Here is a 19,304-nt window from a genome sequence, read left to right on the forward strand (position 1 = left end):
AGTGTGTGTGTAAGAACCATATGTGTGGGTCAGTACTGTGTGGTGGTGTGATTGAGAGACCGTATCGCCTGCGGGAAGAAGCTCCTCCTCAGTCTCTCTGTGTTGGTCTTCAGGGAGCGGAATCGCTTTCCTGACCTCAACAGAGAGAACAGTCTGTTGTTGGAATGGCTGAGGTCCTTCACGATCTTCCTGGCCTTGGTCCAGCACCGCCTGCTGTAGATTGAGTGCAGGTCAGGGAGCTCGGAGCGGATGGTGCGCTCAGCTGACCGCACAACCCTCTGTAGAGCTCGTCTGTCCTGCATGGTGCTGTTCCCGAACCAGGTTAAGATGTTTCCCGCCAGGATGCTCTCTATGGTGCACGAGTAAAAGTTCCTGAGCACCTTGGAGGGCAGTTGGAAGTCTCTCAAGCGTCTGAGGTGGTAGAGACGCTGTCGGGCCTTTTTCACCACGGTGTTGATGTGACAGGACCATGACAGGTCCTGCGTGATGTGAACTCCGAGGTATTTGAAGCTGTCCACTCTCTCCACTGGGCACTCGTTGATGACGGGGGTCTGGTAGTTCCTCTCCTGCTTAGTGCTGAAGTCCACTATCAGCTCCTTTGTCTTACTGACGTTTAGAAGGAGGTTGTTCCTCTGGCACCAGTTCTCCAGATTCCTAATCTCCTTCAGGTAGGCCGTCTCGTTGTTATCAGAGATCAGGCCCACCACGACGGTGTCGTCAGCAAACTTGATGATGGTGGTGGAGCTGGTAGTGGCCACACAGTCATATGTGTACAAAGAGTACAGCAGGGGGCTCAGAACACACCCCTGGGGGGCTCCAGTGCTGAGAGTGGTGGAGGCTGAGACATGTCCGCCCATCCTTACTGCCTGTGGTCTGCCAGTTTGGAAGTTGGAGATCCACTGACACATAGATGAGCTGAGTCCCAGATGCTCCAGCTTGGTGGTGAGTGTGGAGGGAATTATGGTGTTAAATGCAGAGCTGTAGTGTATGAAGAGCATTTTAACATAATTCCCCCTTCTAGTGTCCAAGTGAGTGAGTGATGTGTGGAGGAGATGAGAGATGGCATCGTCTGTGGAACGATTTGGACGGTAAGTGAACTGTAGTGGGTCCAGTGTGTCTGGTAGTGAAGAAATGATGAAGTCTCTGACCAGGCGTTCAAAGCACTTCATCACTACTGAGGTGAGGGCTACAGGGCGATAGTCATTGAGAGAAGCAGGGTGGGGTTTCTTCGGGACAGGAACAATGATGGACTCTTTGAAGCATGTGGGGATCACCGACTGAGATAAAGAGATGTTGAATGTCTCAGTGAACACAGGAGCTAGCTGGTATGCGCAGTCTCTTAGGATACGACCTGGGATGCCGTCTGGTCCTGCTGCTTTCCTGGTGTTCACTCTCTTGAAGGCTCTCCTTACTTCATGCTCGGAGATGACGAGCACGTTTCCGGTGCTGGCAGTATCTTCCTGTCTGCAGCCGTTAGCGCCGCTAACACTAGCATTGTTGGAGACCTTAGCTGCAGCCTCGAAGCGAGCATAGAAAGTGTTCAGCTCGTCTGCCAGAGTCACGGCCGCGTTCGTCATACCGGTTGTTGGTGCTTTATAGTCCGTTATTGTCCTTAGTCCCCGCCACAGGCTCCTAGAGTCACTCTGTTGGAGTTGTGACTCTAGTTTCCTCCCGTAGCGCTGCTTCGCCTCTTTCACCGCCCTCCGCACGTTATATGACGCGGCTTTGTACGGGTCCATGTCCCCCGTCATGAGTCCCGTGTTGTAGGAAGCGGTGCGGGATCTCAGAGCGTCGCGGATGGTTTTATCCACCCACAGCTTCTGGTTGGGAAACGTTGTGATAGTCTTTGTCTTCACGGTATCATCTGCTAGTTTCCCGATGAATCCCACAACCGCTTCCGTAAACACGTTGACGTCATCGTCGGAGCTGTTTCTGAACATGCCCCAGTCTGCGTCATCGAGTGCGTCCTGTAACGCGGCCACCGATTGATCCGTCCAGCGCGCGACCTTCCTCTGAACCGGAACTTCCTGTTTCAGCCTTTGTTTGTATTTTGGCATGAGGAAGATGGCGGCGTGATCAGATTTGCCAAACGGGGGGCGGGATTGTGCCTTGTAGCCGTCCTTGACCGTAGTGTAGCAGTGGTCCAGTGTCCTTTCACCCCTGGTGGGGCAGGTGATGTGTTGATAAAAGTTCGGTGCTGCGCGTTTGAGGTTGGCGCTATTAAAGTCCCCCGTCACAATAAGCGCAGCGTCCCGGTGTTGTGTCTAGTGCTGTGTGAGTGCCTCATGCAGCTCGCATAAGGCGGTGACCGTGTCCGCTTGTGGTGGAATATAAACGGCACTTACAATGACCGATGTAAATTCCCGAGGTAGATAAAAAGGACGACACATGATGGACAGTAGTTCCAGATTTGGTGTGCAGGAGCATGTGAGAGGAACAACGTTCGCACTGTTGCACCAGTTGTTGTTCACCATTAAACACACGCCGCCTCCCCTTGACTTCCCCGAGTCCCGTGTCCTGTCCATGCGGTGAACCGAGAAGAACTCGGCCGGCTGGATGGCGTGGTCCGGCACCGCTGGGTTCAGCCATGTCTCGGTGAAGCAGAGGAGATTGCAGTCCCGAATGTCTCTCTGGAACTTTATCCTGCCCTGAGGTCGTCAAGCTTGTTCTCCAGTGACTGGACGTTGGCGAGCAGGATGCTAGGCAGAGGTGTGCGGTGTGCACGAGCTCTCAGCCTGTTCCTGACGCCGGCTCGCTTCCCTCTAGGCCGCCGCCGCTTCCCTTTGTTCTCCCTCGAGATCTCACTCGGCCAGCTCGGATCCGGAGTTAAAAACTTCGAATTGTGAGTACATTGTATACCAATAGAAACAAGAGTGTCACTGTCATACCTAATGTACCCAATGGTGATGATTTTGCCGATTTAGAAACGCTGAAAACTAACTTAAAAAACAAAGACAAAGAAAAAGTGTCACGGGCGAGAATGCGGTGGACTCAAGAGCAGACTCAATTTGCTTCGAACTGTGTATAATTTATTGAAAAGAACAAAACGTGAACAGAACTGGGTTTAACAGAAACCATACGCAGAAACTAAGGGAAATCCGTGGGCGGAGAGACCGGCGTAGAGCACGGGGAGAACTCTAACGGGAACTTCTGTAAACACAGGAGAGAGATGTTACTGAATGGGAAAAAAAACGAGTAAGGGACAGAGGTATGGAGTGCCAGTGGATAGTCTTGGGCTTACTTGGAGACCCTAGTTATTAGGCGGGAAAAGGGCTGCCGTGGGAGTATTCCAGAGAGGGTCAAGAGTGTGGAGAGTCCGGTCCAGATTCCAAGGAGGTGGAGAATACGGACTGAAGGGCAGGCTGAGGAGAAGTGGAGTATATAATCCTCGGGTTCAGAGCAGACGGAAGAACAGAATGGAGACCAAACCAGCACTACTGATGAGTGCGACGGGTGGTGAATCTGAAGAATACAGGAAACAAAAACACATTAACCCATGGTCCAGATATACAGAGTCAGAGCTCAGAGGAGGGCGAGTTTACCACAGATGGTAGCAGGACGAACTGGCGAGGAGTGGCAGGCCGTGCCGGCTTAAAAACCCTCTAGGTGGAGCCCCGGAGATTGACAACAGGTGATGAGCTGGCCATCCTGAGATAAACTGAAGCCTGTTGGCTAAGAAGTAGTGCTGAAAGTTAGGCAGTTCTAGTCCTCCTTTATCCTTGGTCTTTTGTAGTGTTTTTAAGCTTATACGTGGGGGTTTATTTTTCCAAAGGAATTTGGACATACATGAATCTAGAGATCTGAACCAATCTTGTGGCGGTTTAGTTGGGATCATTGAGAATAAATAATTTATTTTTGGTAAGACCATCATTTTTATAGCGGCAACCCTTCCCATGAGTGATATGGGTAGACATTTCCATCTAGCCAGATCATCTTCTACCTTCTTTAAAAGTGGGATATGGTTTAATTTAGTTAGATCTGCAAGCTTGGGAGAAACATTAATACCTAAATATTTTATATTTCCCGATTGCAGTGGTGTAGAAGAGGAATTATGGAGGGAGCAATTAATTGGTAGAACTGTAGATTTTGACCAGTTAATTGAGTAATCTGATATTCTTGCAAAAGAGTTTATCAATTCAATCACCCCAGAGATATTGGTTTGTGAATTTTGGAGAAAGAGTAACACATCATCCGCATAAAGGCTGATTTTATGTTCCACGTTCTTGCATTTTATGCCCTTAATTACTGAATTCTGTCTAATTGCTGCTGCTAGTGGTTCAATAAAAATTGCAAACAGTGAAGGGGAGAGTGGGCATCCCTGCCTGGTGCCCCTCAAGAGACAGAAGCTGGAGGATGTCTGTTCATTTGTTCTAACACAAGCTGTTGGGGAATTATATAATATTTTTAACCAGTTTATTAAAGAGGATCCAAAACCAAATTTGTGTAAAGTTGCAAATAGAAATTTCCAGTTAACTCTGTCGAATGCTTTTTCTGCGTCTAAAGAGAATATTGTAGTTTCTAGGTTTTTACTGTATGAGTAGTCTATCAAATTAAGTAATCTACGTGTATTTGTTGATGAGTGCCTACCTTTTATGAAACCAGTTTGGTCAGGATGAATTAAGAGGGGTGTTATTTTCTCCAGTCTCTTTGAGAGAGCTTTGCAGATTATTTTAAGGTCTACGTTTATAAGGGATATTGGACGATAGCTTGAGGGATATACAGGGTCTTTGCCTGGTTTTAGCAGGAGATTAATGTTTGCAGAATTCATATTTGATGGAAGTCTGCCCTTTTCTTTAATTTCCAACAACGTTCTGTAGAAAACTGGTGCTAGAATCGACCAGAATTCTTTGTAGAATTCTGCAGGAAAGCCGTCTGGACCTGGAGCCTTATTATTGGGCATACTTATCAGAGCTTCCTGGAGCTCAGTGTCAATGGTGAATCCAGTGCCATTGCTTGAGTGTCCAATAATTTTGGAAGAGTTATGTTGTCCAAAAACTGATCAATTTCTTTTTTAGATGGGTTTATTTGTGGTGAATACAACGTTTTATAGAAATCCCTGAAAATGTTGTTTATTTGTATCGGATCATATATTGTGTTCCCAGATGAATCTTGAACAGCACGTATAGTTGTTTTTTCTTTATTTATTTTTAGCTGGTTTGCTAGAAATTGACCGGATTTATTACCATGTTCATAATTTTGTAGGCGTAGTCTTTGTACTAAGAATTTTGTTTTTTTTATCAATTATCTCATTTAATTCTAGTTTTGTTTTGCATATTTTGTTCAATGTTTCCTGATCTTGGTGGGACGCGTAGGCTTCTTCTAGTGATTTGATGTTTTTTTCTAATTCCTGAATATTTTTGTTTTCCTTTTTCTTTTTATGTGATGAGAAAGAAATTATTTTACCTCTCATCACAGCTTTCCCTGCTTCCCATAGAACAGAAGCTGATGTTTCGGGAGTGTCATTATAGTCCAAATATGAAGTCCACTCTTTTAAAAAATATTTAGTAAAGTCTTCATCTTTAAGTAGTGATATATTAAATCTCCAGTTTTTTCTTGGCGTAGTATTATTCTTGTGCATTAGTGTTAAAGATACAGGACCATGATCGCTGACAGCTATAGGATGAATCTCAGTGTCTGAAATGTCACACAGCAGTGAGCTGCTGACCAAAAAATAATCCAGACAAGAGTAGGAGTGATGGACATGTGAGAAAAAAGTATATTCCTTACTGGTGGGGTGAAGAGAGCGCCATGCATCGCAAAGACCAAAGTCGCTCATATACTGTTTGATTATATTTGTGGACTGCCAATTGCGCTGAGTTCCCGCTGTAGATTGATGTATAAGCACATGGTGAGTGAAAAGGGCTGAGAGAAGGAGAAACGCTTAGTGTATCATGAGATGCCAAGTCTATTGCAACATAAGGGTGGAAAAAGAGAAACATATACAAACTAGTGGACATGTCCACATGGCCTTCTCAGCTTTCAAGCTGACTCCTCTCCTCTCTCCCATCCTGGCGTCACTGAAAAAGGAAGACACTAATTAGGAGGATAAGGAACAGCTGCCCTGTCAGCCTCACTGGCATTGCCCCTCAAGCCTGCTGCTTCATCCCTCCCCTGCACCTACCCCAAAGACACATCCCCACCACCACCCTCACCACCTGGCCGAGACTGGGGAGCCATCTGGCCGAACCTACTCCTCCTGTGGGTGTGGGAGAGGAAGTCGGCCACTGCCATCTGAGGACCAGTCCTATGGATCACCTTGAATTTAAAGGTCTAAAAAGCCAGATCCCACCAGGTGATCTGGGCGTTGGCATCCTTCATGCGCTGGAAGCACTGCAGCGGAGCAGGGTCTGAGCAGAGGGCGAACGAGTGTTCCGGGAGGTTCCGATGGAAATTTTTTTTACCTTAGTGTACTGATCACGTGTTCTGACGATAGTATACATATGTATTAGTGATATTAGTTATATATGAAGGATAACTTGTTTCCCACTCGCTGGTTGAACAAGAAGGGTCCTTGCAACTGGAAGAGGGAAGTAACACAAGCACTTTGTCTCCTGGTGAAAACTGCCTGAGTCTAGCCCCTCTGTTGTACAGGTGCTGCTGGGACTTGAGCAGTGTCTCTCATGACAACCTCCCCAAAGTGTACGGCTTTGGTCTCAGGTCCAGAACCTACTGAATCTGATTTTTTGCTGGGCTTGGACCTTCCTCTCAGTTTTCTTTAAGCAGGTCCAACACCCCTGCGGCTTTCTGCAGGGGGCACTTCATGCACTGCAAACAACAGAGGGTCTAACCAGCAATCACAATTGTGTTCATCCTTATGAATGAAATTCCGAATCATGGACTTTAAGGTCCATAATCCACGTGGATGCCCCGGCCAATAACATCTGGCCATTATTCTTTCCAGAGTTTTGTCATAGACAACAACAACTGTGTGTGTTCCTCTGTGCGAGTATCACAAATTACTCAATAAAGCCTATCATTTAACAATATGAAGTGCAAGTAGGACCATGCGGCTTCAGGGTGCACCAAGTAACCATTAATTTCTATCACTTAGTTAAAGTCTGAGTGTAGGGGTCATCATGAGACTGCTTCAGTGGAAAATTCCGTGGGGCAAATCGTTGGAGCCAGCAGGACCTTCTAGTGAGGTCTACTCAGTCAGTACACGCTACTAAAGGTTATGATCGCATCTCCACACACTGCCTCAACAGGTTATTACACCCCAGCCAATTCATTTCCAGAATTAGGGGATGCATCAGGCACGAGCTAAGTGCAACCTTTATCCCATGCATTTTTCCCTTGTATTTTAATAGCAGCAGCACAGTGGGGTATTTGTGAATATCCCCATGAACAACTTAATCTTCACCCACTCTGCTTCCAACAATGTCCTGGGGTGAACCGTGAACTAGGGTATGCTTGCAGCCCATGTCCACAAAAGCCTGCTGTATACCCCCTTGACACCTTACCAGAGAGCAGCCAAAGCGGAACACCCAACTGACCTCCATCAGCTAACAATCCTGTAGTGGGTGTCCCGACCGACCACACTTTCAGCACTCCCACCCCTAGTGGCTTGGGTGCAGTGCCTGTTGTTGCCAGGGCCCAGGGTGACAGATCGGCAACGACTGGGTTTGTGGAATGTAGTGGTGGCTAGCCCTAACCCACTCCGATGGGGCAGGGCCTGCTGACCGGCTGGCTGCGGCCCTCCTCTGCTTGTCTCCATGCAGCCAGATGATCCTCAGCTAGGGTGACCACGGTTTCCAAACTCGCCGGCTGGTTGCAGCAGTCTCTATGGGCAGCCTCTGTCTGACAGTGGGTGGGAAGTCTGAGACTAATTGTAATTGGTTAGGCAGGAAGTCTTCTCAAGGTTGTACAGTTTGGTGGTGAGGATGTCTGGGATTGTGGTGTTGAACGCTGAGCTGTAGTCCACAAAGAGCATCTTCATGTAGCTAATGTTGTTCTACAGAATGATCAGCGTTCTGTGAAGGGTGATGGCATCCTCCATGGACAAACTAAGTAAATGGTAAATGGTAAATGGTCTGTATTTGTATAGCGCTTTACTTGGTCCTAAGGACCCCAAAGCACTTTACACTATACACAATCATCCACCCATTCACACACACATTCACACACAGGTGATAGCAAGCTACAGTGTAGCCGCAGCCACCCTGGGGCGCACTGACAGAGGCGAAGTAAAGGTTTCCAGGTTTCCAGGTCAGACTCAGCCTTTGGTTTTGGCTTTTGTTTTCTGTAAAGTTAGGTGTGTGGGAATACGAGTTTAGTTTAGTTTATTATTTTGGCCTTGTCTCACCCTAAGTTGTTGACTCTCCCGTTTTGTTGTTTCCTTTTCATTATGTTGTAAATAAATGACATTGCAATGAACAGATATTTGTTTCTTGTGGCTGCTTGGGTATTCAGTGGGGTGGGGATGGGGGGTGCTTCATTCATGTTATGACCCTGCCCCTAGATGGGTCATAACAAGGCACTAATATGGAAGTTAATAAGGAGTTTGGATATATTTCAGACAATTCACACTGATAATAAACAGTGTGAATTGTCATACACAGTTTATCTTTTGTTTACAGTAATTTGTGTTTACAATGGTTAAGTAAGGAGATTTCAATGGTAAATTGTCATCATGTAAAGTATCATATACCATTTTTTTCTACTCCAATACCAAGCAAAGGTTTGGCTTGTATTCCAAAAAGAAAGGGTTAACTTTCCTCATTTCATTTGCCATGTATCTCATGAGTGTAGCGGCTTTCTAGAAATCATGCAGAAGTGCTTGAGGCAAAGCAACTAATCAAGTTACATTGCACTTAATACTACAATTCATACATAGCAGCCTCTTGAAAAATAAGGAAGAATTGACCAGGTTACATATGCTTTCTGAATTTATCTGCAGTACCATGTCAATTAAATTTAAATGTAAAAAATTCTAACGTTTAACATAATCAAGAAACTATAAAAAGTGAATGCAAGCTAAAGGTTATTGAACCATACATATAATTACTATCGTTCGTCTTTATTTTATTAAGTAAGTAAACAAAATCTCATTTTACTACATTCAGTTTTCAGAGTGACTGTGGTACCTTCTTCCCCATGATACGTTTTTTTGTATTCTTCTCTGGCTTCATTAAGATTATATAACATTTGGGTATGAAGATGCAAATTAGCAGTCCAAAACTGGAAGCAAGTATAGCAAATATTTCTACAGCAACACTGAACTTCCCAGGAGAGCTGACATATGCTGGGATAAATGTAATCCATACTGCACAGAATATCAACATGCTGAAAGTGATAAACTTGGCTTCGTTGAAATTATCGGGTAGTTTTCGAGCTAAAAATGCAAAAATAAAACATAAAATAGCCAGAAGTCCTATATAACCAAGCACAGCCCAAAAGCCTACAGCTGAGCCTAGAGCACACTCCAAAGTGATCTTGTCTTTGATTTCCTTAAAATTCTTAAATGGAAAAGGAGGAGAAGTTGTTAACCAGGTGATACAAATGATAACTTGCATAAGAGTGAATGCTGTAACACAGAGTCTCTGCTGTGTCTGCCCAAACCATTTCTGAACATTACTACCTGGACGTGTAGCTCTGAAAGCCATTAAAACAACCATTGTTTTTCCCAGAAGACAAGAGATACAGAGGACAAAGGTGATGCCAAATGCTACATGTCGGAGCATACAGGACCAATCAGAGGGCTGACCAATGAAGGTCAGAGAACACAGGAAGCACAGAATTAAGGAGAAGAGCAGCAGGAAGCTCAGTTCAGAGTTGTTTGCCCTGACAATAGGAGTTTTCCTGTACTTGAAGAAAATTTGTATCACACCAATCGTCATGCATGCTCCGAATAAAGATGCTGCAGTGAGCAGTGCTCCCATAATTTCTTCATATGACAGAAACACTGCTTCCTTCTTTATACAAGCATCTCTTCTTTCATTTGACCAAAACTCAGGTAGACATTTCACACAGGTGATAGAATCTGGAAATTAATATTGAAGCAGATGTTACACTAACTCAGTACAATTGTCATATGCCTGCATTTGCATCTACAACATCCGTGCATCATACTGATGCTGTACAAGTAGAAGATGAAAAACAACACCTTCATTGAGTGAATAACTAGTATCCTGATTTGTGATCAAGTGAAGATTGACAGATGTGACATCGAGAGAGTCCATCAGCATTTGTGATTGTGGAATACTTTACATTTCAAAGGAATGTTCATACAATTCTAAATATTTTCCAAAGTGCACAGAGACAAAAAGGTACATGCAAAATTTGAAAGAGACCACATATATGTCCTGTAACAAGATGAAACGACTCCTTTGGCCTTCCTAAATACTTAATTTTGCTAATCACCACACCTGTAATGTTGTTGATCTCTCCCTCTGCACATCTTATACAGTCATAGCAGCAAACAGGCCTTCCTTTCTGGAGAACCTTACGTGTTCCTGGGGGACATTTCTCACTGCAAACTGACACAGGCACCTGCATGATCAAGAACGTTTAACCATATGGACTTTGACAAAAAAGATCTCCCAATGATCTTCTGTATCAAACAGTTTATTCATTTTGAAGCTTTAAAACCAAACAATGTGAAACTAATTAGGTATAAATTGAACAAAGGAACAAAGACATAAAAACAAAATTGTATGGTAGCTTACCTGCTTTGTTTTTCTTGCCCAAATTAAAGACTTGCTTTGCAGATTTAGCTGCTTTTCTGCAGCTAATGATGTATCATAAAGTCCAACTGTTACAAACTCCACAACGCCGTTTTCTTTTTGCTGCCAGTTTATAATATCATACTTTGCTGCTGGATCTCCATTCTCATTAAAGTAAACCTCATCTCCTTCCTTAGTTGTGAAATAGATCTTTCGTATGTGTTGCAGAACCTAAGAAATATGTTATGACTCAGTTCATTGCATGACAACTTTTGCACACCTACAGATTGAAAAATACCCAAGAATCAATTTTGAATTAAAAATCTTCTTAATACTTCAACTTAATGTGAAAACTGTAATTTAAGCTTGTAATAAGCTCACCATGAATGGATCTAGCTGCAGATTTTTATTACATGTATTATTACAGCTCAAGATATTGTGAAATGCATGGGCCACTGCATACACTCCTTTATAGATGTTGTTAAAGATAGGCATGAGAGACATGTCAATGAAGCTGTTTTGAACTCCAGTCATATCTTCATGTCCAGTACACTCTCTCTGAATGTCTGCTGATGACTCCTTAAACTTACAACTAAATAATGTCTCCCAGAACTCAGTAAACAGTTCGTTATTAGATGAATTCAGTGGCTTCTCATCCAGTATGAACTCTCTCAGGCCAGTGACATGTGCTTTGGGAATAGAAAGGCCTATGGCACCATCCAGTATGTGATGTATGTCCAGTGCTGCAGTTTGTGAATCAAATATCCAAGACTCACTGCCTACCCACTGGTACCCAGACAAGTTATGGTATGAAAACTCATGTAGAAGCACATTCAAATCCGCACGGGCAAGGAATGCAACAATCACCTTGGAGGTTGAAGCCTTTATAATATCAAGTATCCTTTGTATTTTGGCATATGGATCTGTCCTAAAAAAAGATACAGAATACTCCAGACAGATGCCCAGCTGCTGTGCAGTTTCTGTGAATGTGGCCATGCCATTATTTCCATAATCATTATTAGTTCTAATAGCTCCAACCCAAGTCCATCCAAAATGCTTGACCAAATGGGCCAGGGCTCTGCTCTGGTAGTAGTCACTGGGTATTGTTCTGAGGAAGGATGGGTACTTGGTTTTGTCACTGAGACAAGCACATGTGGCAAAGTGGCTGATCTAGAATGAAAAATGAAAAATGTATATATGTAAAAGACAAAGAATGAGAAAAGCTGTAGCTGTTAGAAATAAAACATTCAAACATACTGTAAAAATATGAAAATAACAGTTCTGCTCAGTACTGTTACATAAAATGTGACAGGTAAAGCAACAGATCTAAGAGAGTAAAATATGGTTTAATAAGTATTCAAAAATAGAAAAAAAAGATTATAATACCAACCACTGGTACAAAAAAAGGTCCAATGACAGTAGCTACTGCTATGGTTGTAGAAGAAGATGTTGCTCCTATTATGGCCTGTACATATGCAGGTCTAGTGCATGTTGTCTTGGAGGGTGCAAACACAATTTCACTACCATTAACCAAAGCTAGTGTAACTCCAATGCTTCTGGCAACAGATCCGCAATCATCATAGATTTTATAACCCAGAGAGATTCCTGGCAGTAGGTCTGTACTTTTATTAATCTCCTCAATGGCAAAAAGCATAGCCTGGGCAAACTGCAAATCTCTGAAATTTAAACTTAATTGACACAATTTTTAAAAATTTGCATTGCATCATGTTCCTTAAAACAGACACAAATAATCATGAATAAATCTTGAAATTTAAAACAAATCATTTCAAATTAAATCATTTAATGAAAGGAATTTAAATAACTAAGAAAATCAAAATACCCTTTACTCCTCATTTGTATCTTTAATGAATCCCAACAGATTCCTTAAATGCAAATTGACTTGTAGTGTGTCATTTACCTGATACATTGTAGTGGCAGAGGTTGGTTCATGTAGGTATCCTTTCTGTCTTTCCAGCTTGTGTGAAAAGAGAACATCCCCCCCAGTATAATATCCCCATTCTTAGATAGCAGTGGGTTCTCAGGATCTCCTCTCTGTCTGCACACTGGCTCCTCAGCATGAGAGACAGACGCCACCATTAACAGTTGCAAAAATGCCCATCCCTGCTCTGGCCATCTCTGTGTTGATGTCATTTCTTGAGCTAAACCACTTAGTGGCATTAAAAGTGCCTTGATGAAAATGAAAGAGTTATACTGGTATTTATACCTTTCAGTGCAACATAAGAAATAATACTATAGTGACAGTTTATTCTCTGTAGACCTACATGGTTAGTCAAAAGTAGAGACATGCCCAAATTTGCAATTTAATGTAGTTTCATGTATGTAAAATAATGCTATACATACATATGCCCATTTAAATTTAAAGTAACAATTCAAATAGAACTCCTTACAAATACATATCCACTAAAAATAATTTTTCTAATGTGAAATGTGCAATGATCTCTTCTTATATGGCAATAAAGGTCATATATTTACTTTCTTGGTAAGTCAATATGTTATTAAACAAGTGGATGCATTGGAAACATTATTTACTTTATTTAATAAAGTACTTTTGGGTTAGAGATTTACACAACAACTCACAGTCACCTACTCATGTCTATATTCGCATTGAAGAAGTAATATTTGAAACTATCATCAATCTAATACCAGTCTGATATAATCATTTAAGTAGTCACACTGCACATTACTGAAAGTCAGTCAAATACACTGGGCAAACTAATTCTAGGAGGAGTATTCCAAGTCCAAATTCATTCTTTCACTTTTACATACATAGCTTCTTCTTTCACATACGTGCACTACTGGTAAAACGTTTTAGAAATCAAAGAAATCAAATATTCCTCAGAATGTTATTCCCATATCTGTTGGAGAAGTTCCCATAAATGTGGGGCACTTGTAGGTTGGTTTGTTTTCACTCTTCTATCCAGTTCATCCCAAACCAGCTCGACTGGGTTTAAGTCTGGAGACTGTGCTTGGCACTCGACGTTTTCAAGCTTACCATCTTTTTCTTTTTTCCTGAGGTAGTTCTGGCATAGATTGGACTTATGTTTTGGGTTATTATCTTGCTATAGGATGAACGCCTGAGCAACTTCTACAGCAACACTCAGAGGGTGTTGCATGGTGCTGCAGAATGCTGTGGTCGGCGTTCACTGTAAAATCTAATTAGTTCACAGAACTAAAAAAAAAAACAACTATGTAAACTCGTTGCCTCAAAAAATTTAGTAAAGTTTTACTTAAGATGATTAAGCTAGGGCAACTTACCCATTTTGAGTATACTGTACAGCCTCATTAGTTCCCAGAACTCAAAAAAACTATGCAAACTTGTTGCCTCAAAAAAATTGAGTAATATTTACTTAAGATGACTAAGTTAAGGCAATTTATTCACTTTGAGTACAGAGTAAAAACCTATTTAGTTTCCAGGACTCAAAAAAAAAAATATGCAAACTTGTTACCTCAAAAAAACCCAAGTAAAGCTTACTTAAGATGATTGTTAGGACAACTTATTCATTGTAAGTATGCAATATTAAGAATAACTTGATATTTCTGACTTTACAATACTAATTGTTTACCTACTGACAAACATTTCAAGTTCAACTAAATGAAAAAACAATTTGTAGTAACCTGAATATGATTAAAAATAATTAACAACACTTTTTGTAATGATGTTAAAAATCAGCCCAACTTTTATTTTTAAACGCAACAAAGTATAACAGCCAACATACTGGACACTGTTCTCTTGAACAACAAACAATTATATTGCCATCACTGTTATAATCTTACAATGAAACAAAGTCTCAGATGTAATTATTCTGAAACTAAGTTTGGCCTTCCTCAAGTTTGTTTTGTACTTACATTACACTGAAAAAAATATGTTGTTGGATTTACTTAATTCAATGGTGGACATTTGTTGCACACAGATGTTTTGCTTTGGCAGCAACTTAAACAATTGAGTTAAATTAACACAATTTATTCATGTTCAATAAACTTGTGCAATTTGTGTTGATAAAATGTGACTTAAACATGTTTTGATGAAGTAATTTGAGCTCTTGGAATATTTTAATCCTTCACAATTTTCTCACGTTATCCCAACACGATTCAATAACTTTTACCCAATACTACTTGGTCACTTAAATACTACATGTTATCTTCAAATTACATTTTGCTATTATATTCTAGTATCAAATACACAATTTTCAAATGGAGGCCTTATAACAGATTGTATTGTTCTCTTCCAAGATGGTTGCTGGCATCCACCAGTAACCTTTCAAAACAAAATGTCTAATTTCACTGCATTGACAGTAGGTAAAGAATTAAACTGACATTACTCCTCTACTGAATCTATATAAATCAACAGTTAAATAATGTCAGTTCTTCCGTGTTCTCTGGAATCAATCACAGCAAAGAAATTGGACTGTTTCTTTTGAAAAATGTTGGGAAAGAACAATACAAAACATTCTATTTAAGGCCTCTAACGTCAAGATTCAGTTAAACAACAATTATAACTAAACAATTTGAGGTAATGTTAGTTTCCATTAACATTAAATTAGGTTACTGAATTGGCAAACACCTTCCTATTAACACTACCCATTTTACCCCAATAACTAAAGAAATTAGCACTTGCAGGTCAAAACCTTTATTCAAGAGACGCAAAAATAACATTGATACAGTGACTGTCAAAAATTACAGCACTGATCATACTGTGACATCTTGGTTCAAAACAGCACACTTAGAAATATTCAACGTTCTTTACTTCAACTGAATGAAACTGAAAATACCATTTCACACGACCCATATGGGATATTTAGACTGTATAACTGTTCACGCTACATCTCTTCACTAGTAAAAGAAAGAAAAAATACAAAGAGAAATTTAAAAATGCTGCCAAACAGACAAACAGAACTTGTACAGAGCAAAAGGAAAAACAAACAACAACAAAAAACGGCTCGTCCTCATGGCAGTTGCAGAGTATATAAAAATGAACCCTGCGATCCGTTCCTGGAATTGAGCTTCAAAAATGCAGCAGAACAAGTGTGAGATTTAAATGTCCTCTCACCTAGAGCTGGTCACCTCACATGCATAACAGTGAGCTTCGTTGCAGGAGCAGTTTTGTCTTAGTTGTGAGCTTTTCTTGAGAGCTGAGTTGCATCCAACTCCATTACCACCCATTGAATCACCTCAAAAGTGTAGCAGAGTTGTGATGGGTAACTCATGTTGAAGGAATAAAAAAGGTCCAAACAGCATGGCTACTGCAAAGGTCACGTTATCCAGATCTTGAAGAACAACATCAGAAAAGTCATTGCCTGGTGCATCCTCTGGAGACAGATGTTCATTGTGGTTTTCTCAATCTGTGCAGTGGCCTCAGTCAAGTCCTGGTTAAACACAAAACATTTCTTTAAGATTCCTTTTTAAACTCATCTCTTTTGAATCTACCAGTTCTAATGTTAGAGTAATTTAAACCAATGCAAGCAACATAGTAAATAGCTATAGCCAAAGAGTGGCCTGCCATGCTGCCATTCATGGTCTAACAGAGTTTCTAAGAGAGGGTGAAAAACATAATAATTTCAAATGCTTTACATTAGTTTTTGTTAGAAAGACACCGGCCCATCAGAAATCCAGGTTATGTCACTCAGAAGATGTTAGAATTTAGACTTTCAGCCCCACAATTTGGTTAGCTGTTGGTCAGTTGGTCATTTTTTCAAACAAAAGCTAATATAAATATTGGTGGGATTTTCCTTTGTTCATTAGAATGACAAATTTAAAGTTTTTTCACACTGATGTGACCCCTAATACAGGGGTGGGGATGGGGCCTCAAGGGCCGGCGGCCGAGTTCACTACCAGGCCTCATGTGAACTTCAAATTATTAAAGAGGACTACTGGTCCTAACCAGTCCAATGAGGATCAAGTGGATAACTAAATGCATTTTTAAATGTTGCAAAGCCACAATCTACTCATAAAACACTCACCATGAACTCCTGCACCAAGATGTTGCAATTGTCTTTCACACAGATGCGGAGCACTTTGATGAGGGACTCCGAGCATTAATGTCATCCTTGACTATTATAACAAAGAAAACAGAGATTTGTGAACTTTTCAGTAGCACAGAAGAAAATGATCCCAGACAAAAACTCTTGACTTTTTAAACCAGTCAACATGCAACACCAGCATCTACAAAGCAATATCAAAAGTTCCTGTTTGACATCAACTTTATGGATATATAGTTTCCAGAACATTTATTTTTAAAAAAAGATAATTTTTTCTCAGTGGGCCAGTAAATGCATGACGAAAATTATGGCATCCTTTTAGTGGAATCATTACTCACAGGTAATAGTTGACTGTTTCAATGGATGTAGCATAAAAATCTTTTACTGACCTAATGCAATACATATACACTTTGTAGTTAAAGAATTTTAAAGTTCTTACTGTCATTATGGCCGCTACATCCTTTAGCTTTGTGCCCTGTTCCCCCGATCACTTTGCAAACACTTTCAGCAGACTGTCAGAGAAAAACTCAGCTCCGTCAGAAACCTTGACTGTAAAGGCATGGTTGGGATGCACTGGAATGCTGCATTTTATCTGAAATGACATAAAATTATTTTGAAATAACAGCAGGCACTGTGCTTGGTTAATCAGTAATGTTTTGTTGAATAAAAACTGTGTTTCCAGATCTTATGGGATTAAAAAAAATCCAAAGATGTTTGTTTCTGATTTGCAACCCAACAACCCACAAGTTACAACCTCATTTCAGTTCAAGTGTGCATTAATGCGAGTCCAGTAATCACCTTTCTGGCAATACATACAGGTATAAGTTAAACCTATGGCAGATTTTGGATCTCTCAGTTGTATTAATAGGGTGAGTATGCATGCACCTAATAATTATAAAAAACCTATTATAATTAAGTTACAGAAACGAAAATAGAATATACTTTCTTACCATAACACCTTGAACCCACAATCCATCAGCTGACTCCTGGTGAAATGCAGAATAGAGGTCATCTCTCAATGTGCAGCAAAAAAAACAAAAACAAAAGGACAGCAGGTGAGGGCAGGAGGGGTAGGGATGTAAGCTAGCATAATGCCGCTGATGATATTAGCTAAAGCTGTTCAATGTCCAAAATCTCACTAACACCACGGTGCAGTAAATACACAATGTAACTGAAGAGTCAGTTGACAAATCTATTCACACAGAAAACCAAATTATGTTATGAGTGCCTCGTAATTAGGTTTAATGTGATATTACGGCTCTTGTGCCAAAGACAAATTCAAATGAAAAAGCGCCAATTCTTTGACAACAGATAAAACAGCAAATAAGCTAACGGCTCTTTTTTAGCATGTTACATGGCGACACTCTAGACGTTTAACTACATTTGGCTGAATTATGGTAAAAATGAATTCAAAAAATCAAGACATACCAAAAACGTAGAGGTGGCTGCTCGACTTGACTGAGATGGATGCCTTTTTTAAACCACGATCCAAAGCCCGCGAGATGAAATCACGCGTGGTTTCACGAGATTTAACGTTGCTATCTTATTGACTTACGTCACCTGAACATGATATGAACAATTTAATACACCCTTTCTGCATATCATGTAGTTTTTACACTATATAGTTACATTTAACTTTAAAACATGAGGCAATTGTGTTAAATGCATGCAAGATGCTTACATAAATCCAAGAGATGGCCAGTCCCTTTTTTTCAGTGTACTTATATAATCAAAATAAAATATATTTGTTGTTTTGTCACAAGTGCAGTCTCTAATTTATTAAACAACACATTTGTTTTTCATTCCAACACATGAGCTGGAATGTTGTAATATTTTAAGGATGGCTTGTTTCCAGTCCAGGCATTATTGCCTGAATTACTATCATGGGTCGAGGTGATCCAAATGTAAGTGCAGAAGAAAGTCTTTAACTTCCCTTAAGTACAGTGGCAGTGGATGTGGGTTGGAGATGCAATGAGCTTGAACCTGCAGGCGACCATCTTCACTTTCCACACCATCTGTGACGGAGGACTCATCTCTCCTGGTGTCCTGCAAGCAAACAATCATATTCTTTGGAACACGAACTTAATTGCTTTCTTAAAACATTTTTTTTCTGGATTTGGTATAGAACAGACTCCAATTTAGACAATCTCAGGCTCCCTCCCCACCAGAGAGGTGACATTCAATGTCCCACTTGTCAGTCTGGATAGCCTTGACCACCACCCAACATACAATAATGTCATGAAAGCATATTTTTAAAAAGGGCTATGCAAACATGGCCAATAATTTTCATTCTAATGCTCTGCAAAATGACTTGGGCACAAAACAAATTTTGCTGTTAGAAAACCTGCAGACTTCACTATATACAGTGTAGACCCTTATTAAATTCAGTTATTTGCATTCTTTTGGAGGCGAAGAAAGACTCAAGCTCAAAGTGGTCTAACTCAAATAATGATCTTTAATTTTACATTTTCCGGAAAAGGGAGACCGAGCTCATAGAGACACCAGCTCAAGTCTGACTGCGGTAGCAGCCAGCATGGTTATACAGGGAGTGCAGAATTATTAGGCAAATGAGTATTTTGTCCACATCATCCTCTTCATGCATGTTGTCTTACTCCAAGCTGTATAGGCTCGAAAGCCTACTTCCAAA

At 40.9% G+C, this 19,304-nt stretch overlaps 1 protein-coding gene and 1 long non-coding RNA gene across 3 annotated transcripts; both read right to left on the bottom strand.

The window, feature by feature from the left end:
* Positions 1-9,065: 9,065 nt before the first annotated feature.
* Positions 9,066-12,626, bottom strand: LOC113036633 (extracellular calcium-sensing receptor-like). Its single transcript, XM_026193049.2, has 6 exons — positions 12,580-12,626; positions 12,052-12,349; positions 11,043-11,831; positions 10,665-10,892; positions 10,365-10,488; positions 9,066-9,979 (listed from the first exon to the last, which is right to left on the bottom strand). Exons 1-6 carry the CDS (start codon positions 12,609-12,611, stop codon positions 9,066-9,068), a joined length of 2,385 nt encoding a protein of 794 aa, XP_026048834.2. The 5' UTR covers positions 12,612-12,626.
* A 2,667-nt stretch (positions 12,627-15,293) lies between these two features.
* Positions 15,294-18,379, bottom strand: LOC145420217 (uncharacterized). Of its 2 annotated transcripts, XR_013901525.1 has the most exons (5): positions 18,339-18,353; positions 17,608-18,217; positions 17,097-17,249; positions 16,640-16,730; positions 15,294-16,045 (listed from the first exon to the last, which is right to left on the bottom strand). It is a non-coding gene; the product is annotated as an uncharacterized LOC145420217 (long non-coding RNA). The 2 variants fall into 2 exon arrangements; XR_013901524.1 differs by having other exon boundaries at positions 17,608-18,379.
* Positions 18,380-19,304: the final 925 nt, after the last annotated feature.

The sequence above is a fragment of the Astatotilapia calliptera genome, chromosome 14 (genome assembly GCF_964374335.1).
Source record: "Astatotilapia calliptera chromosome 14, fAstCal68.1, whole genome shotgun sequence".
Lineage (NCBI taxonomy): Eukaryota > Metazoa > Chordata > Actinopteri > Cichliformes > Cichlidae > Astatotilapia > Astatotilapia calliptera.

Coding starts and splice junctions, on each gene's coding strand:
- LOC113036633 (XM_026193049.2), bottom strand. CDS start 12,611: ATGAACCAACCTCTGCCACTACAATGTATCAG. Junction 10,893..11,042: donor TGCAGCTAGATCCATTCATG/GTGAGCTTATTA, acceptor CATATTTCTTAG/GTTCTGCAACACATACGAAA. Junction 9,980..10,364: donor AGAGATCAACAACATTACAG/GTGTGGTGATTA, acceptor ATTAATTTCCAG/ATTCTATCACCTGTGTGAAA.